General features: G+C 43.0%; 3 protein-coding genes across 3 annotated transcripts in view; 2 read left to right on the top strand and 1 right to left on the bottom strand.

Moving 5' to 3' along the window:
• dars1 (aspartyl-tRNA synthetase 1) overlaps positions 1-1,779 on the top strand; it is a 42,799-nt gene extending 41,020 nt beyond the window's left edge. The window contains exons 17-18 of the mRNA XM_080535556.1: positions 756-827; positions 930-1,779. Coding sequence (XP_080391682.1) covers positions 756-827; positions 930-1,021 — 164 coding nt within the window. The 3' untranslated portion in view covers positions 1,022-1,779. The remainder of the gene's footprint in view (positions 1-755; positions 828-929) is intronic.
• A 3,980-nt stretch (positions 1,780-5,759) lies between these two features.
• LOC308162547 (protein lifeguard 3) lies at positions 5,760-13,858 on the bottom strand (the record flags this gene model as incomplete). The annotated part of the gene is made up of 11 exons (XM_080536693.1): positions 5,760-5,909; positions 6,398-6,451; positions 7,250-7,345; positions 10,218-10,305; positions 10,429-10,466; positions 10,728-10,767; positions 10,870-10,920; positions 11,041-11,094; positions 12,337-12,401; positions 13,091-13,161; positions 13,570-13,858. The coding sequence occupies 11 exons, from the start codon at positions 13,856-13,858 to the stop codon at positions 5,760-5,762; spliced, it is 996 nt and encodes a 331-aa protein (XP_080392819.1).
• Positions 13,859-15,278: 1,420 nt separating this feature from the next.
• pnkd (PNKD metallo-beta-lactamase domain containing) lies at positions 15,279-23,808 on the top strand (the record flags this gene model as incomplete). Its single annotated transcript, XM_080535505.1, has 9 exons — positions 15,279-15,421; positions 15,625-15,740; positions 15,941-16,053; positions 17,721-17,779; positions 18,440-18,532; positions 19,236-19,399; positions 20,320-20,406; positions 21,195-21,310; positions 22,611-23,808. 9 exons carry the CDS (start codon positions 15,279-15,281, stop codon positions 22,782-22,784), a joined length of 1,065 nt encoding a protein of 354 aa, XP_080391631.1. The 3' UTR covers positions 22,785-23,808.
• Positions 23,809-24,474: the final 666 nt, after the last annotated feature.

The following is a 24,474-nucleotide window of genomic DNA, read 5'->3' as shown; positions in this document are numbered from 1 at the left end:
AGATCTCCTATAGCGCTCCTTAGTGCAGCGTGGTTGTAAATATCTCCTATAGCGCTCCTTAGTGGTTGTAAAGATCTCCTATAGCGCTCCTTAGTGGTTGTAAAGATCTCCTATAGCGCTCCTTAGTGCAGCGTGGTTGTAAAGATATCCTATAACACTCCTTAGTGCAGCGTGGTTGTAAAGATCTCCTATAGCGCTCCTTAGTGGTTGTAAAGATCTCCTATAGCGCTCCTTAGTGCAGCGTGGTTGTAAAGATATCCTATAGCGCTCCTTAGTGCAGCGTGGTTGTAAAGATCTCCTATAGCGCTCCTTAGTGCAGCGTGGTTGGAATAGTCTGTTGCTATATGCCATATACAGGTGGTCTTAAAAAGCCTTAAAGTCTAAAATCCAGCAAACCAAATGTCAAGGCCTAAAAAGGTCCGGAATTTCAGTTATTCGGTCTAAAAATGAGGTGCTAGCTATGAGATCCTGCAAGGAAATCAGTCCGACCACATCTATTTACTCAGAAATGAATCAAGCTGGAACCCAAAAAATGCCAATTCGCTTCCTTTTTTGTCTGTATGGCAGTGAAATCCCTAATTTCATCACCTCGAGGATGACAAAAAGCTATCATATGGTGTCGCGAATAGGTCTAACATTCTATTCAAAGAGGTCTATAAAAGGTCTAAAAAGGTCTTAAATTAGACTTGTTGAAACTTGTAGGAACCCTGTACATGAGTAGATATTACCCTGACATGAGTCTGTTGTTCCCTCAGATCTGGAGAAGATCAAGTCCTACATCGACTCCTTCAGATACGGCGCTCCACCACACGGAGGCGGTGGCATCGGTAAGGGATCAAATACTTTTTTTGGGCAGCATTGAAACAGCGGGTGATCAGAATGACCTTTGACCTGAGCGTGAACTCTCTCTCTCTCCTCTCCTCCCCCAGGGCTGGAGAGGGTCGTCATGCTCTACTTGGGTCTCCACAACGTCCGCCAGACCTCCATGTTCCCGCGTGACCCCAAACGCTTGACCCCCTGAGAGGCCCGTCATCATCATCGCCGCTGGACACAGGCCAGTGTTCATTTCGGCAGGCTATTTAGCATTTAGTCTTAGTCTTTGGACGAAGATGCACATTTGTTTTTGTCACATTTACACATTTTGATCCTTCTTAGTTTTAGTTTTAGTCAGCGACGAAGAGTTTTTGTAGACTAAAACTACACTCAAATGTTTTGAGTTTTCGTCAACTAAAACTACGAAGGATCAACATTGACTAAATGTGACTAGAACTAATGTGCATCTTCGTCTAAAGACTTGAGACTAAATGTGAAATAGCCTGCTCAAATGAACTCTGCGCTGGACACAGATGCTCTATGTGGAACACAATTACTAACCTCCTCCAACTCACAGTTAAGGAACAAGTCATGCCACCACGATAAATGATTAACACAAGAAAACCAGAATCAACTATTTGTCATAACAACACGGTGTAGTAAGATGACTACCATCCAGAGATGTAGAAAATGGGAAATGATACGTACGTATATTAACATCAAGGGGACATTATGTGAGCACATTCTGCTGTATAAAGCAGTGGAAGCTGGCCTATAGATAACCCTGTGTCGTCGTTTGTCTTAATACTTTTTGTATGGGGTAAATTCAGCTTTGATACTTGTGTTAGTCACACTACAGAGGTACTGTATGACCAGTAATCGTGATCTAGTGGCATGAAAATTGGCAATTGCTGTAGGTGTTTCTATTGTAATTGAAGGACTACAAATAAATAAATAAAGTACTTATAAATAAAACCACTCTCTCTGTCTTCTTTTTAAAGTATATTCACACATACAGGAAATTGACTTGGTGTGGTTGGTGCACAGGACATAAAGATAAAAACAACAATGTAATAAAACAAACAACAATATATATAAGCAAAAATAGTTTAAAAAGACAATGGCAAAGGGGCAGTAAGACTAATTATGTAGAATGTAAATTAGAGTCGTGATAATCCTCAGTTGTATGTGTGTTTGTGCGTTTGTGTGTGTGCTTTTCCTGCAAACGTTGCAGCTCAAAGTGCTCCAATCATTATATCAATCATAATTGAATGATTTAGTCATTTAAAGGCAATATTAAAAAGATGGGTTTTTAGTCTTGACTTGAACATTATGTGCTGAGGTTGCATCCCTAATGTAAACTGGCAGTGCATTCCACAATCTGGGTGCATAAAATGAGAATGCAGCCTCACCAAACCTCTTCTTTTGTACATGTGGTACACAGAGAAAACCAGCGTCAGAATACACTAGTCTTAAAAAGCCGAATAGGTCTCAAATGATATTCAAAGCGGTTTAAAAAAGCTCTAAAAAGGTCTTAAATTTGACTTGTTGAAACTTGTAGGAACCCTGGTACGAATACGTCTTTCCTACTTGCAGAAGGTCTTCAGCGTTGTTGTGGCACATGAATGCTTGTCATCCACCACTGTGGGGCCACAGAACCTTGTCATCCACCACTGTGGGGCCACAGAACCGTCCAGCTGTTGAATGACTGGAGCCCCTCTCACTCACACCTGAATGGTGGAGCCATCAGTCAGGCAGGAGCCACTGACACGACTCACTGGGAACAATGGAGAGACCCCCTATCATATTCTACACATTCTTCACCCAGGACCACGGGCTATGAAGAAGTTTGCATTGTTGGACTGATTCATGGGTTTTTTATCATCAGAACAATCCCTGTCACTTCAGAACCATCATTCGTGTCGAGGTTTTTGATTACCCGTGGGAACTGGGGGGAATGGGTGTTTGAAATGCATATTTCAGGGTTCATTACCTTTTTCAAGATGATAAATGTTGCCTGAGGCCAAGTGGTATCTAAAGGGAATGGAGCCTGAAACCAACTGAAAACAGAGTTCTTCTCATTAGCACTCCGTTTATAATTGGAATGGTCCACATACGAGATAGATAGATAGTTAGGTCGTTTATTGATCCCTGAGGGGAAATTAAGGTGTTAGAGAGAGACTGAAGAGAGAGGGGAAGGAGCGCACTGTTCCCCTGCCTATTCACCATCTTTTTGCCGGGAGCAAGGTGACTGGTGAACGGTTGTAATCATGCTCTGTGGAATCACTGCTGCTTTCTCTTTTTACGACACAAGAAGGACTCCAGGAACCTCTTAGTATGTTGGTATTAGATATTTATATATATATTATATTAATATTCCAGTTCTGATGTTGAATCACAATTATATGTTACAGGAGAACGACCCACTATAACCTTCTACAGTGTATCACTTATAATACACTAAATAAAACTCCTGTTTGAGGTCAATAATAGTAATATATTCCATTTAGCTGCCGCTTTTATCCAAAGCAACTTCATTGCAATGAGTGCATACATTCCAGTATATACAGTTAGGTCCGGAAATATTTGGACAGTGACACAATTTCCATAATTTTGGCTCTGTACGCCACCACAATGGATTTTAAATGAAACAATCGAGATGTATTTGAAGTGCAGACTTTCAGCTTTAATTCAAGGGTTGAACAAGAATATTGTATGAAACGTTTAGGAATTGCAACCATTTTTATACACAGTCCCCTATTTTCAGGAGCTCAAAAGTAATTGGACAAATTTACATAATCATAAATAAAATGTTTATTATTTGTAATACTTTGTCGAGAATCCTCAGTCAATGACTGCCTGAAGTCTGGAACCCATGGACATCACCAAATGCTGGGTTTCCTCCTTTGTGATGCTTTGCCAGGCCTTTACTGCAGCTGTCTTCAGTTGTTGTTTGTTCGTGGGTCTTTCTGCCTTTAGTTTTGTCTTCAGCAAGTGAAATGCATGCTTGATCGGGTTGAGATCAGGTGATTGACTCGGCCATTGCAGAATATTCCACTGATTTGCCTTAAAAAAAACTCCTGGGTTGCTTACGCAGTGTGTTTTGGGTCATTGTCCATCTTTATTGTGAAGCGCTATCCAATCAACTTTGCTGAATTTGTCTGAATCTGAGCAGACAGAATATCCCTAAACACTTCAGAATTCATCCGTCTGCTTCTGTTTTCTGTCACATCATCAATAAACACTAGTGACCCAGTGCCATTGGAAGCCATGCATGCCCATGCCATCACACTGCCTCCTAGGTGTTTTACAGATGATGTGGTAAGCGTCGGATCATGAGCCGTTCCAAGCCTTATCCATACTTTTTTCTTCCCATCATTCTGGTACAGGTTGATCTGAGTTTCATCTGTCCAAAGAATGCTCTTCCAGAACAGGGCTGGCTTTTTTAGATGTTTTTTGGCAAAGTCTAATCTGGCCTTTCTATTCTTGAGGCTTATGAATGGCTTGCACCTTGTGGTGAACTCTCTGTATTTGTTCATGTGAAGCCTTCTCTTTATGGTACACTTGGATAATGATATGCCTACCTCCTGGAGAATGTTCTTCACTTGGCTGGATGTTGTGAAGGGGTTTTTCTTTACCATGTAAAGGATCCTGTGATCATCCACCACTGTTGTCTTCCATGGACGTTCAGACCTTTTTGGTGCCGAGCTCACCAGTGCATTCTTTTTTTTCTTCGAATTTACCAAACAGTTAATTTGGCCACTCCTAATGTTCCCGCTACCTTTCTGATGGATTTTTGGGTTGTTTTTGCAGCCTAAGGATGATCTGTTTCACTTGCATTGAGAGCTCTGTTGACTGCATGTTGTGCGTATACAGCAACATCTTCCAAATGTAAATGCCACACTTGGAATCAACTCAGACCTTTTACCTGCTTAATTGATAAAGACATAATGAAGGAATAGCCCACACTGGCCCGTGAAACAGCTTTTGAGCCAATTGTCCAATTACTTTTGGTCCCTTGAAAAAGAGGGAGCTACATATTAAAGAGCTGTAATTCCTAAACCCTTCCTTCAATTTGGATGTGAATACTCCTTACCCTAAAGCTGAGAGTCTGCACTTTAAGCCCATATTCATTATATAACTGTAACTGGAAGATGTTTTGGTAAACAGCTAAAATAACAAAGATTCTCTCTGTGTCCAAATATATACGGACCTAACTGTATGGTCCCAGCGGGAATCGAACCCACAACCTAATGCTCTACCAACTGAGCCAGAGTAAGGTAAAGGAAGCTTGGAAAGAGTTCAGTATGAAGGTACCCAGTATGAGTACAGATACATGGAAGCAGGAAGTATTCTCCTGAACTCTACTTGTAATACTGCTGGCTGCTACTGGGGAACAGACAATCTGCTTTGATTCATGTACATCAGCACATAGAATAAATAGACAGTGACACTTTAATGATACTTTACTGTACACATTCATAAGTCATGAAAACATAAGTACCTTCTCATGCTCAGTGGTGTAATAGCTTTGAAAGATGTGTAAAATCAAATGTTATTCAGTCAAGCGTGGGTGCACATAGCATCATAGCAAAGACAGCATCGTTCCGTTTCTTGTACACACTGAAAAATGCAGAAAAGCTTGGCAGAAGGGTAACAACTCATTTTAAGAGGTTATGTGCCTCACTGGCATAATAAAACACATATGTTGATTTAAAGTGCAGAAAAGACTGTAATGTATGCTTCACATCACTGGGGCATACTCTCATAAGGTTGCCGAAAGTTAAATTGATGGCATAAACAATGTAAGCTAGCAGCAGAGAGTAATGTTAACAGGTCACATGATAGACATCACAATTCTACTGCTTTCAATCGGTTGATTGCAGTGAATAAATACTGTATAATGTATGTGGTTATCCCACACTGGATACTATCCTCAATTTTTTTTACTCTGTGGAAGCTCCAACGATCTGTAGAAGGAAGATGAAAATCTGGACGATGTCCGTATAGAGGGACAGCGCTCCGAAGACGTACTCCTCTGGGCTGAGGGAGAGCTCGCGGTTTCCGATGAGCAGCTGGGTGTTGTACGCTAAAAACTAGAAGAAGAAAAAAAAAACGACGATTAGAATTTCATACCGGTAGTTCAAGAGCAATGGGGATTTCTCCAATCCCCTCGAATATACACTGCGGTCTACAGTGCACACATATGCCCATGTCGGCAGGGGTTCGAATCCGGGCCCATGCCCTTGCTGGCATGCCCTCTCTCTTTACTTTCCTGTATCTGTCCAATAAAATGAAATATATATATATATATCAATTGACTGGGGAAGTGTGTCCAAACTTTTGACTGGTACTGTATAGGCTATATGCTGAGACATTTCTAGGGGTCGGCTGTGGCGCAGGAGGTAGAGTCGGCAGATCAGCGGTTCGAGCCCCGGCTGGCCACATGTCGAAGTGTCCTTGGGCAAGACACTGAACCCTAAAATTGCTCCCAGTGAGTGAGCCAGCTCCTTGCATGGTAGCTTGCCGCCATTGGTGTGTGAATGTGTGTGTGTGAATGGGTGTATGAGAGGCCGGAACTCACCAGAGTGTAAACGATAGCCCCCAGCGCGGCATAAAGCATGTGTAGCCAGGGGACCTGTTGGATGAGAGGAGACGACTTTCTCTGAGTGAATCACATCCACCAGGGACAGACAGGCTGATGACTGCCTGGTCTCAGACCCAGACACATTCACTTTAATTGTCATTGACAGAGAACAAGTACAATGACAGCGAAACGCAGTTTGGCATCTAACCAGATGCAATAGTGCAAAATCCATAAAAGTATTGACAGATATATGTAGCTACAGTGTGATATGTACAGACAAGGGCGAAGATATGTACAGTTAAGATATGTGCAGTATGATATGTACAGAATAAGGGAAATGGATATCAATACAGTATGTACAGTTAGGGTATATGTACAGTTAGGGTATATGTACAGTTAGGGTATACATATATATATGTACAGTGTGCAAAACAGCAGTGGTGCAAAAGCTAAGTTGAAGTCCTGAGTGGAACAGGGGGGTGGTTTCTCCTGTTGGGGGGGTGGAGGGGGCTAGGGGGGGGCTGGGTGGGGGGGTGGAGGGGGCTGGGTGGGGGGGGGGGGCTAGGGGGGCTAGGGGGTAAATCTACCTCCGGGATTTTGAGTTCAGCCATGGTCAAAATGAAGCAGAAATCTTTTTATACTTCTCTCTTGTGACTTTACAAGAGTGCACGACTTTGACCTTATTTTTTAGTACGTACTGTATTAGCTAGCACCCTGCCTCCTTTAGTACTGAGTAGGGGATATAACCTCTTGTTGAAAAGGACGGGAAAAGGATGTACAATGAATATAACGTTTCACATATTATGCGACCCTGTCATAGTATATGAATGTGTGAATAGAGGTACCTACATATTGGTACGAGAGCACTATGGCTGTTATGATCCCCGTAACCATAACAACAACACCAAGGACACAGAAGAGTCCCCCACAGGAAGTGAAATCCACCTGTAAGACAGTCAGACAGTTAGGACGTTTCAGAGAGTATGTGTGAAACGGAATGAAACATGACTACAACAATATAGAAATCCATAGAAGAGATGATATAACAGCAGTACATTATAGGTAGGTAATGGTATCTGTTTCAGTCAGATAAATAGTAATGATTCAGCTGTACACATATTTTTAAAACTGTCTAATAAATTCATTCATACAGTAAAACAATCAAAACAAAATATTGTCACTTATAAAATAGGTTTCATAAGTGGAGTCACATTAGATCTTACACCAAATGCCATGAATATTTAAAACACAGTTCCCCATTGTAATCCTAGACAAAGCAGTCATTTGACACTGCAACAACAACAAAGACAGACTCTCACAGGCCTTAGGAAGCTAAGACCTGGACCATTGCTACTGTACAGCTCGTCAAGCCTACCATTCTGTCCCCCGTGCTGCACTGGGCTACAGTGACCACATCCTCATACACCTGATCCCTCGCTACAGGCAGAGGTTAAAACTGTCTAAACCTGTTGTACGGCGATTCAGGGTGTGGTCCAGTGAGGCATGTGAGCGACTCTGCGCCTGGTTGGAGAGTGCAGGCTGTGACCAGGACTTGGTGGAGTGGGCGGGGCCAGAGGCTGGTAACAATCTGGATGTTTACACAGACACTGTTACATCATTTATCAGCCTTGGCGAGGAGGTGTGTGTCCCCCTCCGCTCCAGGAAGTCCTTCAACAACGACAAGCCCTGGTTTTCATCCCAACTCAGGCGTCTGAGGTCAGAGAAGGAGGTGGCTAGGCGCAGTGGGGACGTGGACCGGGTCAAGCAGGCCAAGTACAGGTTCGCCAAAGCGGTGAAGGAGGCGAAGCATCGCTTTTCGGAGAAGCTGCAGAAACAGCTCTCTGAGGGTGATTCCGCCTCCGTCTGGAAAGGCCTAAAGACCATCACCAACTACAAACCCAGGTCCCCGCTGATGTCCGACAACCTCCCCCTCGCTAACGAGCTGAACGAGTTCTATTGTAGGTTTGAGAAAGAGAGGTTCCCGCCCACCCCCGCCCTCTCCCTCCACACCCCCCGGCTACAACCACCACCCCCGTCCCCCAGGGGGGCCAATGTCCCTCCTGCTACCCCCACCCTCCCCCCTCCCCCCCCCCTCCCTCCCCCCTCCTCACCCGCCCCGCCCACCCCCACCCCCCCTTCCCCACCCCCTCTCTCTGTCACAGTGCGAGAGGTAAACAGACTGTTTAAGAGGCAGAATCCCCGGAAGGCAGCTGGTCCGGATTCCGTCTCTCCCTCTGTCTTGAAGCACTGCGCCGACCAGCTGGCCCCGGTGTTCACCAACATCTTCAACGCCTCGCTGGAGCTGTGTCACGTCCCAGCGTGCTTCAAGGCATCAACCATCATCCCCGTCCCCAAGAAGGCCAAGGTCACAGGCCTCAACGACTACAGACCCGTCGCTCTGACCTCCGTCGTCATGAAGGTCCTGGAGCGCCTTGTCCTGGCCTACCTGAAGCTCATCACGGATCCTGTGCTGGACCCCCTGCAGTTCGCGTACAGAGCCAATAGATCCACGGAGGACGCCGTGAACATGGCTCTGCACTACGTACTAGAACACCTAGACACTGCAGGCAACTACGCCAGGATCCTGTTCGTGGACTTCAGCTCGGCCTTCAACACGATCCTCCCACACATCCTGGAGCACCAGCTATCCCTGCTGCAGGTGCCGGTCTCCACCTGCAGGTGGATCACGGACTTCCTGACTGACAGGTCTCAGCGGGTGAAGCTGGGGAAGAGCATTTCCAGCTCCAGGACCACCAGCACGGGCTCCCCGCAGGGCTGCGTCCTGTCTCCAGCACTATTCTCCCTCTACACCAACAGCTGTGTCTCCCGCCACCCCTCGGTCAAGCTCCTGAAGTTTGCAGACGACACCACCCTGGTGGGCCTCATCTCCGGGGGGGACGAATCTGCCTACAGGGGTGAGATCGAGGGGCTGCAGAGATGGTGCAGCTTAAACAATCTGGAGCTAAATGCTCTAAAAACAGTGGAGATGGTGGTGGACTTCCGAAGGAAAGCAGCCCTGCCCCCTCCCATCACGCTGGGAGGTACCCCGGTGGCCTCCGTGGAGTCATGCCGCTTTCTAGGCATGACCATCTCCCGGGACCTAAAGTGGGAGCAGAACACCGAGGTCCTCACAAAGAAGGCCCAGAAGAGGATGTTCTTCCTCCGGCAGCTGAGGAAACTCAGGCTGCCGAGGTCCATGATGGTCCAGTTCTACACGGCCATCATAGAATCCATCCTCACCCACTCCATCATCACCTGGTTCCCTGCTGCAACGACCAAGGACAAGGCCAAGTTGCAGCGGGTGCGACGTTCAGCAGAGAGGGTGATCGGCTGTCCCTTGCCCTCCCTCAACTCCCTGCATGACACCAGGGCTCTGAGGAGGGCAAGGAAGATCATGGCTGACCCCTTCCACCCCGGCCACGGCCTCCTCACCCTGCTTCCCTCTGGAAGAAGGTTGCGGCTGCCTAAGGCACTTAAGGCCCGCCACAGGCTCAGCTTCTACCCCTCAGCCGCCAGGCTGTTAAATGACTCTGGCTTCCCCCCCCCCCCCGCCCCCAAGTCTGCCCAGGACTGAACTGGACTCTGTAAAAAAAAACTCTGCACTGCACTTTACTTTATACCGCACTATCCAATGCACTGTTGTCTGTCCTGTGTTGTTGTTGTGTTGTCCTGTTTTTTGATATGTGAAAAAAGTATAAACGCACTTGCTGTGGTGACGAAGCAAATTCCTATATGTGTAACGCATAGTGGCAATAAACGTTATCTCAATCTCAATCTCAAAGCTAGGTCCTGACATGGCCGTCTTACATAGACCCACCTTCGTCTGAAAGCAGAAGACAGTGACAGCTACACACACTATCGCAGTTATACCAATGGCCAGGAACACTGACTTGGTTTCATAGTAGCTGCAAGAAATACAGAATATTTTTGAGTGATGAAATAAAAGCTAAAACTGCACTGCATAGCGTGAGCATAATCTATGGTGTTAGAAGTTAACTGCAGTAAGAACATTAGAATCCTGAACAAACCTTGATATTGCTCCGGTCATGTATGACATAGCCAGCGTCTAAAAAGGTAAAAAGTAAGCCAATGAATGAAAGTTCATCTGACCCTCTTCCAGATTTCCTACAGTAATGACATACCTTCAGTCTGGACCAACATCTATAGTATCTATCTATATAGCTTTAGCCAAATCCTCAGACAATTACTGTCACACACAGTAAACACATACAATAACAGTCAGAGGAGTTGGATTAAGAGCGTACAGAATCAGATCTGAGACTACAGGACAACCTATTCCAAGGGTAAGTATTTTAGAATTACTTACAAAAATAGCCAACAGAATTAGATTCCATGGGAAGCGTCTCCTAAACAACGATGATTCAAACCAAAAGATAAGGATTATTCCCTGATGTTTCATACTGTACTATAGTACGTTGTTTATATGAAGATGGCATAGAGTAACTTACCGTGGCCCTTTGCAGCAGACAAGCACAATGTAAATTACAAAGTAAATAGCACTGTGGGGGGGAAACATTAGTATTACATTAGTAATACATGTCAAAAATACAAAAAAACACAAAAAAACCTTTGAAAATTTAATGATTATTCCGTAAGGAATATACTCTCTAAGTACTTACAATGATGCCCAATAGATGGCAGGGTTTTGGATGACAAACATACGCACTGGATCCCTGTAATGTAGGAAGTATGTTAGCATGATGTATGTTAGAATTAAACACAAAGTTTAACAGAAACACTAGATGCTCTCTGTACTCTCTGTGCTCGCTCTCTATCTAGATGTGGTCTCTGTACTTGTACTCTGCCAATGACAATTAAACTGAATCTGAATCCGAGGCTTGGACTACACATATATGGATATTTATAAGGCCTGGACTACACGTATATGGATATTTATAAGGCTTGGACTACACATATATGGATATTTATAAGGCTTGGACTACACATATATGGATATTTATAAGGCTTGGACTACACATATATGGATATTTATAAGGCTTGGACTACACATATATGGATATTTATAAGGCTTGGACTACACATATATGGATATTTATAAGGCTTGGACTACACATATATGGATATTTATAAGGCTTGGACTACACGTATATGGATATTTATAAGGCTGGGACTACACGTATATGGATATTTATAAGGCTGGGACTACACGTATATGGATATTTATAAGGCTTGGACTACACGTATATGGATATTTATAAGGCTTGGACTACACGTATATGGATATTTATAAGGCTTGGACTACACGTATATGGATATTTATAAGGCCTGGACTACACGTATATGGATATTTATAAGGCTTGGACTACACGTATATGGATATTTTTTTAAGCGGATATTTTCATCCTCGTTTAAAAAACCAAAAAAATGTCGAAGAGCCAAAACTGAACACGATCGCCCGATCGAACATTATGGGCATGCACAGTAAGTTGTAATCAAACTGGGCAGTGACTCAAAACGTAAACAGACGAAACTCTTTGAAACAGACAAAAAAGAAAAGTACAAAACAGACAGAAAAGCAAGTTATGGCGACCAAGAAGAAAGCAAAAACTGATTCTTTTGTGTGGACCGACAATGAAGTTGAGCCATTGTTGCTGTTGACAACCGTTTTGCTTCAATGCACATGTGTGAACGGCTTGACCCTTAACGTCATTGCATCAACACCAGCTCCGTTTAACTTATCACACTGATCCACTCAATCTGATATTTTTTTATTTCTTCACTTTTTTATCAGTTTGGAGAAATCTCAGTTTATGTGAGTGAAAACGCCATGTTCGTATGGTTGAGAAGCCCAATTGTACAACAAAAATTTGCGTTTAGAAAAATATCCATATAGGTTTAGTCCAGGCCTCACACTGATGTGACGTCAGACAGAGTGTAACATGTTGGACACTTACACAAAGGTAAACACGGCTACGATGGAGACCGTGACGAACAGCTGGGCGGACAGGATGAGGTAGACCTGTCCCAACACACAACACGTGTCCAGTCAAAACAAAGCAGAAGGTCAAAGTGGGCATGCTTCTCTGGGGCTCAGCTGGTAGAGCATGCTACTAACAACGCTTAGGTTGTGGGTTCGATTCCTGCTGGGACCATATATACTGAAACATGTATGCACTCACTGCAATGTAAGTCACTTTGGATAAAAGCGTCAGCTAAATGACATATATTATTATTATTATTATTATTATTATTATTATTATTATTATATTATTACATGGATATCATGCAATGACGCTCATTTGAAGCTATCCACCCCCTCATTAAGTAAGTATATCTATACACAGACAGCGTACACTCTCAGAGCCATACTCTTCTAATACTTACATTTACATTTTACACATTTAGCAGACGCCTTTATCCAGAGTGACTTACAACAAGTACATTTGTCTAAGTAAGTGAATCATTTATACATCAGTCATCATAAGAAAATCAAATATATGCTAGGACCAGGGACTATTGGTAGTCACAATGCTAGAATAATGGAATAATAACTTTAAAAAAAAATGTTACTTATAGTTATATTATATTACTTATAGTAGACTAATACTTGCTTCTGTTAATACCTATCGGTTTGGTGCAATCATACATCTCGCAGTCCAAACCACATTTTTTTTATATAGTAAAAAAGCAACTCTTCAGGCCTCTTACTTTTCGGATGAATGCATGACGAATGGAAGTGCTGTCCCATGCAGTAGGGGAAGCGAAGCCCTCCATCTCCCCTGCAGAGACACACCAGGAGTTACTGCTGTTGCTTCTACAGTATTCATGCACAAGGAATTGCACAATATCAGTGCAAACCGTAGGCGGTTTTGAAAAAAATCAACGATTGAGATCTGAGGAGAGCTGTGTTCTCTTTTCCCCGAGAAAATGTCAGAGAGGGTCAGAGAGGGTGCCATTTCACCCCTGTAGCTACCCTGGAGTTTCTCCAATTTCAGCAAATAATGCTGTCTAGTATGTTGATGATTTAGCACTGGTGTGCACTTAAACCTAAATAGCCAAATTAAACAACTAATGATAAGTACAGATAATAGAAAATGTAATTAATAGATGCACACAATGTCCACAAAATGTAATAGCACATCTTTCACAGGTCAAATCCAGTGTTATTGTATATATCGCTCCAGAACCTGGGTTGTAGCTGGGCATCCCTGGTGGTACGGAGCCCATGACGGTGGGCATCCCAGATGGATGGTAGTCCTGGCCTGCTCTCGCTCCAGACGGGGGGTAGAAGCCTACATGTCCCGGGTACTGGGAGGACTGGGCAGGGTACATACCCGAGCCAGAACCATAGGCAGGGGCTTGGGGTGGACCACCATACCCAGGGTACCCAAACCCTGACTGCTGTGGCGGGTGGGGGCCACCCTTGGGCACATGTAGGGCATCTTCATAGCTTGGAGGGAAATCTGATTTGGACATTATGGTGCAGGATATGGGCACCTTTAAAACACATAAATGGATGAGGCGGTTTAGAAAACGGCAACGTGTCAGAATGAGTGTATGCCAGTGCTTTCACAGACTTTGAGGTTTAAACATGCATGAAACACTGGAATCCTTTGTACCTTTGTAGTAACACACCACACAGGGAAGCAGGTGCTTGTAATAACAGGCTGGTATTCCATAATGGTTATGCCAAAAGCTAAATGTCATTTTGTCTAATCAATGTTGTAACCTCAACTAACTGTGAACGATGACCTTGAGAAAAACGTTGTAACTTTATCAGCATTAGTCAGTACACTTTCCATTCTCTCCCGGTTTGCACCTGTCCTAAAAACCATAACTTTACTACCTCATTAGAGGATGACAATTTACCATTTGAGTTCGATAGTGACGAGATTAAGAACTATAGTCAATACTCACCGATAGATGGTACTGAGATATGTATTGCTTGGGCTTCTAGGGACTGATGGGAATTTAGGAAAGTGTTTGCGGGTGGGACTGGTCGGTCCGTTCATGTGGGCTGCGTTCGTAAATCCGCTCTGAGAGCGCCGGAGCGCACACTGCGTTTAACGTCATAAAGGGACCAAGTAATTTGATTGGACAAGAGGCATTCAAAGAGTGCTGATCAGATTTCCAGAGCGAAATTACGAACGCACCCGTGGTTGGTACCAGCACCAGTGGACATTTCCTGGAGTTGAAATTAGACCCATACCCCGTGTCTTTAAATTCAGCAGTCTATATAGCAATATATCACTTCGGAACTGGCATCTATGCCTTTATTATGTAATATTCCTCACATTTTAAATTCTATTATCTGGAGAACCGATTTAAGTTAATGTATTTATCCCAACACAGCATAAACAGTTGAATACATGTCATTTGACTTCGAGGCATACATAATAATTACTCATGAAGTAATTAGCTACGATATATCAGCATATCAGCATAAATATCAACATCATTTATAAATAACTTGTTTCATTGTTTCATGTAGCTGCTTCTACCAGCAGGCGTCGCTGCTTATAAACAAAGCACCTGGAATTCCTTTAATCTTGTTGTGTCGTAAATTACACCAATTCAAACCCCTTTTAATTAACCATCCCACGATCTATGATTCGTCAATGTGATTATTTAGTATCGGAATCAATCAGACAGTATCGGAATATGAGAAACATGTTTTCATGAGGAGACGAGAAAAGATGATCATCGTAGGCTGCTGCGTTCGTCAACTCGCTCTGAGAGCGCCGGAGCGCACACTTGGGTCCGACGTCATAAAGGCACCGAGTAATTTGATTGGACGAGAGGCGTTCCGCGAGTGCTGATCATATTTCCAGAGCGTATTTACGAACGCAGCCCTGATGACTTTCGCGTCATTTGAGCCGCTCCGCTCCACGCCACCATGGGTCTTCCTGAATGGTCCGTGACTCTGATCGCCACGGCGTCGTTCTGCAGTGTGTTCTGTCTGTGTCTGCGGTTCAGGCGCACTAAGAACATACTGAATACGATCATGGCCCGGTCGGAGAAACCACTGTTCCGGATCGCGTAAGTGGAGTGTAAATAAACAGCCTGTGTTTAAATATTTGCATTTCTATTTTTCTCTCCAAAACTGCACCACCACCAGTATGTATCCAGCGTATCTGCGCTAGGATCATATCACATTGACATACATTATTACACTGCGTTCAAGCAGCATTATTTAAGATATGATGTGTCTACTGATTAGCCTACCTTTGATCTTTTTGTAGGTACACGTTATATACCAGGACCAAACTGGGATACTTTTACTACAAGAGACAGATCAGAAAAGCCCGTCAGCAGTTTCCCACTGGACATTCCAGGCCACAGCCTGTGGAGTTCAATGGTATGATCATGCTTCTGAAAGCACTTTATGAATGTCATCTTTTCCCTAAACAAAGATCTGTGTTGATGTCTTACAACAGGTGCCCATTCTGCCCCACAGGCGTAAAGATCATCCCCATGTCAGTTGATGAATATCATCTTTTCCTTTAAAAGATCTATGTTGATGTCTGAACAACAGGTGCCCCCTTCTCTGCCCCCCAGGTGTGAAGATCATCCCCATCCCGGTCCTGTCTGATAACTACAGCTACCTGGTCATAGACACCGCCTCCAGCCTGGCAGCGGTGGTCGACCCTGCAGACCCCCAGACGGTTCAGGTGGGCGACTGACGATGTGTGTTTTTTAATTCTATTTAAAATGTTAGCCAACTCATCTTTGGAAATAATTACAACGTTTACGGTTTCACTAAATGTATGTGGGCGGTGCCCCCCCCCCCTCATGAAAATGCACACATGTGTGCATGCTAGTGCTTATCTGCCCTATGTCACAACTGCCCTGTGTGAAATGGTACCGGTATGTAAGCAATTTACCATGAGGAAGGGGGGTTGTGGACTCATTTACCACTGGTACAGGGTTGTGGCACGAGGCGAAGCCGAGTAGGAAAACCCTGTATAACCCCCGCCCTCGAATGGTTAAATTGCTTTTCTACAACAGCCACCGCATAATATAAAAAATAATAATCATTAATCGTTTCAGAATACATATATCCTTCCGCCACAGAATATAGTCCCATAAACCAGATCAACCATTGCATTGTAGGTCAGCACAGGTGTTCTTAATCAGATTGATTGGGAGGCCCATTGATACTGGAAATGCGGTCTGAACTGAAGGTTGTTGGGATATTTACCACTGTTGCTAGCCAATCAGAATCCAGTCTCCAAACATGCTGTTGTAGAAATTGACATCTATCATAACATCCATGAGATGCTTCGTGAAGATGAATACAGTAGAATCAGTGTAGTTCTTGGTGCGTCCCTCCAGTCCTACAAACAGGACATGGTCCATGACACCACAGCACTGTTAGATGTGTAGATGTATGTACGGGGCCTCTGAAAGGGCTTTGACACACCACCATAATGCCTCATTATCTTGTCACCGCCACTTCCTCCTCTGAACAGCACTCTCATTGATTGGACGTCGCTGTCGCTGGCGCCACACTGGCCTCCGTCCCACACTGTGACACAATGATTGATAGATATATAATCCCCGCTGCATACGTTTCATTTTTTCCAAATGTATATCCTTCAAGATAGCATTGTCTTCCTTATACGTCGTACGGTAAATTGCACTGGCATTTGATCATTGCGAATGTTTTTGCCAAAGCAGGCGAAAGAAAATACTGGCCTTTTGAAAGACATGCATAGAAACATTGGACAATTTATGTGTCTCTTGCTTGTCATTGCTGACAGCTCTCCAGTGCTCTCCAACAGTGATGGATGTCACTTTGCCTGGGACCAGAGTAGGGTGGAGAATATAGAATATATGAAAGATGAAAGGTTGTTGGTGTGTTCAAATCAGATCCTCGTTTGATGTACGTGATGGGTTTCAACACCCAAGGAAAACAAACAAACATTTGAGGTGTATTTTTTAAACTGCTGTCATACTTATGGGAAGGTCAACTTACTTACTAAGTAGTAAGTACTAACTTACTTAATTACTTACTTACTAATGTCACTGTGTTACCGTAACCTCATTCTGTGCAAATACCCTATAAAACACAGATAAATCAGACTTTTGACAACATGGCCGCTTTAACATTCTCAACATTTCGAGTTGCTTGCTACCATGTTATATTATATAGGTCTATATGTGTACTGTTGTCAGACGCTAGGTCTAGTTTCGGTTTGTACATTGTATTGTTTTAAACCGTTGGGTTTGGCTACAAGCGTGATGATGGGGATGGTAATAGGATGAATTCTGTACATGTAGCTTAACTTAAACTTAAACTTAAATAGCTTAACCAGAACCTCCTGTCACCCTATAGACAGTCCTGGAGGAAGAAGGGGTGATGTTGGAAGCCATCCTCTGCACGCACAAACACTGGTGAGTGTTTCATACAGTTGTTGTCATGGCAACTTACTCAGAATGTAGTAATATCTGTATATATATATATATATATATATATATCATATTGTATGTATGACCCCCCCCCCCCTCTCCAGAAAGTAAACATTTATATGGGGTTGAATTTGCTTACCAATATTTAGTATCTTTTAATTGATTGTGTGAATTGAATGGCTCTTCGTCGTTTGTGACAATAGGTGTAATAAAATATGTGTAATTACATTTAACAGGGTTCCCGCGCTGGTCTTAAAAAGTTGTGAAGTCTAAAATCCAGCAATCCAATTCACAAGGCCTTAAAAGGTCCCAAATTTCAGTTATTCGGTCTAAAAATGAGGTGCTAGGTCTTACAAATGAGATCCTGCAAGGAAATCAGTCCGACCACATCTATTTACGCGTAATTAATCAAGCTGGAACCCCCAAAAATGCCAATTCGCTTCCTTTTTTGTCTGTATGGCAGTGAAATCCCTAATTTCATCACCTCGAGGATGACAAAAAGCTATGGTGTCGTGACACATATGGTGTTGTGAATAGATCTAAAATTATATTCAAAGAGGAAAAAAAAAAAGTCTAAAAAGGTCTTAAATTTGACTTGTAGGAACCCTGATTTTATTGTATTGACATGTTGTACTCTGTTCACAGGGACCACAGTGGGGGCAATAAAACTCTGAAAAAACTCCACAGCGCCTGTCGTGTTTACGGGAACGCAACTGATAACATTCCTGGTCTCACACAGTAAGTTTAGGCCGCAGCTACGTAAATCATCATGACCCTATCTTCTGACGTGTCCTGACGCGCTGGAAATTGTAAATGATGTGGAAAAAAACAAAACAAATTTCTCACGTTATTTGGTCGTGCTGAATTCTGTTTGTTCAACGATATGGAGGAGCACAGAGGGCCTGTTATCATCACAGCTGTCCAGAGAGTGTTAGTCTTGCCTTGAGGTCATGTGACGTGGCTGTGTCTCACGACCCCTATACTATTTTTAGTTTAGTTTTTGATGCTGCTCTTGTTCGATTTAATGTGTCTGTTTCTACTTATATATAAGTACCGAAACATATATATATATATATATATATATATATATATATATATATATATATATATATATATATATACTGTATATATATATATATATATATATATATATATATTTTTTTTTTATTGCATATCTGTTTGCACTTTGTAACATTGTTTTATAAGGTGCTATATAAATAACTTTATTGTTATTATTAAACCTAACTCTTAACATGAACATCTTTTATAATATATGCCATTTAGCTAACACTGTTATCCAAAGTGACTTACATTTTAATGACTGCATACATTTTTCAGTATATATGGTCCCAGCAGGAATCGAACCCACAACCTAAGCGTTGTTAGCGCCATGCTCTACCAACTGAGCCCCAGGTTCTTGTGTTTTGTTGTGTTTTCTCAGCCCACTCTCAGACAAAGACTCTGTCAGCGTGGGCCGCCTCACCTTCAAGGCTCTCTTCACCCCCGGACACACCGTGGGTCACATGATCTACCTCCTGGATGGGCGGGCCTTCGGAGCTCCCAGCAGCCTCTTCTCAGGAGACCTGGTGTTCCTCTCTGGATGCGGTACGTGCCGTAGGCTCTCTACACCATCATCATGGTTATTATTGCTCATAACATACTTAGAACATCTACTGTATGACGCTTAGAGATGTCATTCAAGGAAGGTAGATGTTCAGCTAACCTCAGGTGTATCGCCTTTAGGCGCCTAGAGGTTAGAGAGGCCGGCTAGCAATCGGAAGGTCGCTGGTTCGATCTCCACCTCAGGAGGGAGCTGCATGTGCCCTTGAGCAAGGCACTTAACCCCTAATTGCTCCAGGAGTGCTGACGATGGCTGACCCTGTGCCTAGAGCAAAAAATACCAAATTCCAACAATTGACTGTTGAAGTTGATGGCATGTTAAATAACACATTCTTCTTCTTCTTCTTCTTCTACTCTATACACAATCATTCTATGACACTTTATGCTTTTGCCCTTGTTATTGTTTTCTTACCTTGCCTTTTGTTATTGTGTGGTTGCACTGCTAATTGTTATTGTTTGATTGTTGCGTTGTTGAGTATTTCATTACATTGTGTCTGGTATGTTGTGTAAATGACCATCACAATTAAATTATAGATGTATTGCTTGTAACATACTTATAACATCCAGTACAGGATGATTAGAGATGACGTTGAAGGAACAGAGCTTCAGTTAATCTGGATGCTAATCCAGCATGGATTATATCAAGTGGCCATTGACTGATAGTGTACCACGCAAGGTCATTTAGCCATGAAACCAATCCTTATAATCTACTGTGCATTTTACCTATACAGTATGAGTATGTACCACATACATGTTAAAAAGCAGCTTCAAGTGTTTTTAAAAGCTCCTTGTGTTTCATCACTCTATCTATATGTGCATATGCTGTTGTTTGCCTTGAGCATCATTTGTAGTGTTTTACATAATTTAGCACTAATTAGGAATTGATATTGTTTGTATATCCGCAGGGAGGATGTTCGAAGGCAGTGCCACAACAATGCTGTCGTCTCTTGACACAGTTGGTTCCCTGAGTGATGAGACTCTCTTATGGCCTGGTAAGGACCCCTCCCTCTCATCTACATTACATTACATTACATTACATTTTTACCATTTAACAGACGCTTTTATCCGAAGCGACTTACAATTAGAGGGACTGGGGCACAGTCTCTACAGGGACAGTCTCCCTGGAGTAACTTAGGACTTAAGTGCCTTACTCAAGGACACACTAGTGGTGGTGTTCCCTAGGTGGGGATTTGAACTCAAGACCTTCTGATCACCTGTCCTAAGTCACTATCCACTACCCCCGACCCTACCCCCCCAGCGTTCTGTAAACGGCTGCACAATCACAATTACAACCCCAAAAATACTGTGACTTCTTCATTTCTGTGAGTCTGCTGTGTTATACCTATAGTCTGTCTTCCCTGTGTGCAGGGTTCCCGCGCTGGTCTTAAAAAGCCTTAAAGTCCAAAATCCAGCAATCCGATTTATAAGGCCTAAAAAGGCCCCAAGTTTCAGTTATTAGGCCTATAAAACGAGGTGCTAGGTCTAAAAAAGATATTAGCTTGTCCTGCAAGGAAATCAGTCCGACCACATCTATTTACATGGAAATTAATCAAGCTGGAACCTAAAAAATGCCAATTCGCTGCCCCTGGGAGAAATTATTGGCAAACGAAGCTATGGCAGGATGACAGAAAGCTATCATATAGTGTCGCGAATAGGTCAACAATGATATTCAAAGAGGTCTTAAAAAGGGTCTAAAAAGCTCTTAAATTCGACTTGTTGAAACTTGTAGGAACCCTGATATAGTCTGTCTTCCCTGTGTGGGTCTCGTCCCGTCTCCCAGGTCATGAGTATGCAGAGGACAACCTCATGTTTGCTGCCGAGCTGGAGCCACGCAACGCTGCCCGGGAAAACAAATATCAGTGGGTCCTACAACAGAGGGGTCAGAAGCTCTGCACGGTACGGAATAATCCATCCCTCATTGTTATGCCTTTCTAGCATGAAATCCCTGCGGTATTCAGTACCCCGGCTGGGAGCTGTGGAGGAGAGAGGCTTATCAGTGGCCGACAGGACAGACGCTGTCAGAATGCCTTCTGACTCTTCCCTCTCTATATGCTACCCCTCGCACAGAGAGTCTATTTGGTTCTGAAATTGCCAGCATATCAATGGTGAATGTGTGTAACGGACGCAAATCGATTCACACAGGCCCCCGTATGTCTATGAGACCCATGTGTGTGATGCTATAAATACCCACCCCCCGTGAGTGATTCTTTTTCCCCCCGCCGCTCGGGTCTTTGAAGTTGGTGAGGGGAGATTTGAAAGGTGAACAGCATGCTGGATCAGAGCGGTGGAACAGGGCAGGGTGGGAAGTTCTGGCCAGGGATAAGTCCTTCCTCTGCAGTGGTGTGAACGGATCCAAGCTGCTCTGACAGCTAAGCAGCGCTGTTTGCAGCGTTTCAGTCTGTTCCCGCACAGGATCAAGTCTTTTCCGATAAAACCACGAATGGAAGAAGCCTTTTCAGACCGCATTTCAAGTAATTTTTTTGTTAATGACTTGAATAAGCCAATGCAAAACAACCGCTGGCATGTTTAGATTATAGTGTCAAGGGTAGAGTTTACATTTACATGTTTGGCATTTAGCAGACGCCTTTATCCAAAGCGACTTACAACAAATACATTAGTCTAAGTAAGTGAATCATCTATCCGTCAGTCATCGTAAGAAAAAGTAATCTATGCTAGGACCAGGGGCCATTGGCAGTTACAATGCTAGAAGAAGAAAAAATTACTTAAACAAAATGTTTTTAATGTATTTATAGTAGAGTAACTGTACAATTCTCAAGGTGTACACTCTCCACTTTTAAATCCCACCTCAAAACCTACCTGTTCTCTCATGCATACAACCTCCCCTACCCCTAACCATCTCCCCTAACCCTGCCACCCTCCTCCCCCCCTGGACATTGCTGCGTCAATTGTCCCCCGTTCGTTGACTCTGTGTTCTATGTGCTCATGTTATCTGTTGCTTGTTGTTTCTGTGTTTTCCCATATTGTCAGTGTCTTTGAGGCCCGGAAAAGCGCTATATAAAAACAATGAATTATTATGATTATGATGATTTATTATCCCCCTTTACTGTGTCCCCTATGAGTTCTACTGCCCCCCTCTCTGTTCTCCAGTGTCTATATATACAGTATATAGTATATGGCAAAAATGTATGCCAAAAATGTAAATGTAACATTTTTAAATTTAACCCTGTGTTTCCAGTGTCCCTCCACCATCCGAGAGGAGAAGGAGTACAACCCGTTCCTGCGCATCCACACCTCTGAGCTGCACCAGGCGCTGGGGGTCCAGCAGGCCCAGGACGAGGACTGGACTGAGTTCCGGGCCCGGGTCCTGGAGGAGCTTCGAAGGCGCAAGGATGTTTACAAGGCCCGATAGTGGTGTAAGGCACCCGTTACCGCCAGGCACAGATGAATTAATAAACAACCTCATCTGTGATGTGTGTGTGTGTGTGTGTGTGTGTGTGTGTGTGTGTGTGTGTGTGTGTGTGTGTGGACAGGAGTGAGTGTGACATGCAGCTTATGAAGCTATCTATGAAATGAATTTATTTTTTATTATTTTGGGGACTACTTGTTATGTATTAATGGCCATGGTACAGAATAAGCAGCTAGGAGAACAGCAGTTCTGCATGTTTAGCATTGCGTTGTTACTGTGTCACTGTTCTGACCTCAAACGGATTTGAAAAGATGTGAAATATCTCCAGCTGTAATGCTGCTGGGGCAACACTGGATGGGAACACACCACTGCTTGAAGCAGAACAGTTTAGTCCAGGAAGCTAAGGACAGAATAGTCATTCACTGTAATTTGTATCTTGAAAGAAATCTATCACACAAACAAATCTATTGTAATGCAGTTGTTCTTTCATACTGGTACTCTGACTGGACTTAGATTCGTTTTTTCACATTATTGTCACTGATAAAGTTCCTGTAATAATGTCCTGAACAATTGATTTAAGATCAACACATGACCAATTAAAAAGGGACAGGTACTTTTCAGATTTAGAGTTGAAAACGTGCATTATACTGTATTCTTAGGGTTACATGGATGGTATGTTAGTTATGCCTCAGATACACACATGGGATCTTGGTTTTATTGGACCACATTGATGCCACCTCAGTCAATGAGCACATTTCTTCATTTCTTTTTTTTATCTTGTTGGATATTTGCTGAAGTGATTCCATAACTATAAAGTATATTGTATTGGAGGCTATTGATGAAATAACTGACAAATTATGTTTTCATTATTTGCCAATAGTTGTACAATACGTTAATATTGTTATCCTTGGAAATGAATGATACACTCTAGTTTATAAGAATATTAGATATTTTTTGTATCTGTCAATGTTGCCACCTGAAAGTTTGAATATTTTTTATAACCAAAATGTTTAACATTTGACCTAACAAATGAGAGAACTATCATTGATGTGCAAATATGCTTTATATTCATTGTTTGATATTTGGTAGAACACAGATTATAACGTGAAAATAAAAAAAGGAATTCAAAGGAATTTATTGCAATAAAGATGTACGCATTAGCCTGTCTGTCGAATCTGTATTTCTGTTGACCTGTTTTGCATAATATGCTAATGTTATTTGAGATGTTGCTCCAGTGGTCTAGCACCACTGCCGTACACACGTATGCCCATGACCTCCTGACATATTCTCTCCTCCTTACTTTCCTGTCTCTACCCAATAAAGAGAAACATAACAGTGGGACTGCTTCAACAACAACAACAGAATACTACAACATGTTTGTGTGTAACCTCACCCTGAAGGGTCACAATCCTAGAGGCTTTCATAACAGCTCTGAAATACATAGTTGGGGTGACTTTCTTTAAAGCAGTGGAACACAAGAATAGCACAGCTAAGTTCATGTTTACTGCTCAGAGAATCCTTCATCTAATTGTACATCTTGGGGATGAAGAGGCCTTTGGTTTTGTCAGTAGCCGTTCCACAGGGACCGTCTCAGAGTACACAGTCTGAGCTGATAGCAGAGTACAGTATTCCATTGTTTGAGGCAACAATTATTTGCATGTGTCAGAGTAAATGTGCACAGATCGGATAAACA

Source organism: Nansenia antarctica (assembly GCF_963989245.1).
Source record: "Nansenia antarctica genome assembly, chromosome: 7".
In the NCBI taxonomy this organism is placed as follows: domain Eukaryota; kingdom Metazoa; phylum Chordata; class Actinopteri; order Argentiniformes; family Microstomatidae; genus Nansenia; species Nansenia antarctica.
The sequence above is the reverse complement of the archived record's forward strand: the minus strand, read 5'-3'. Positions and strand labels throughout refer to the sequence as shown.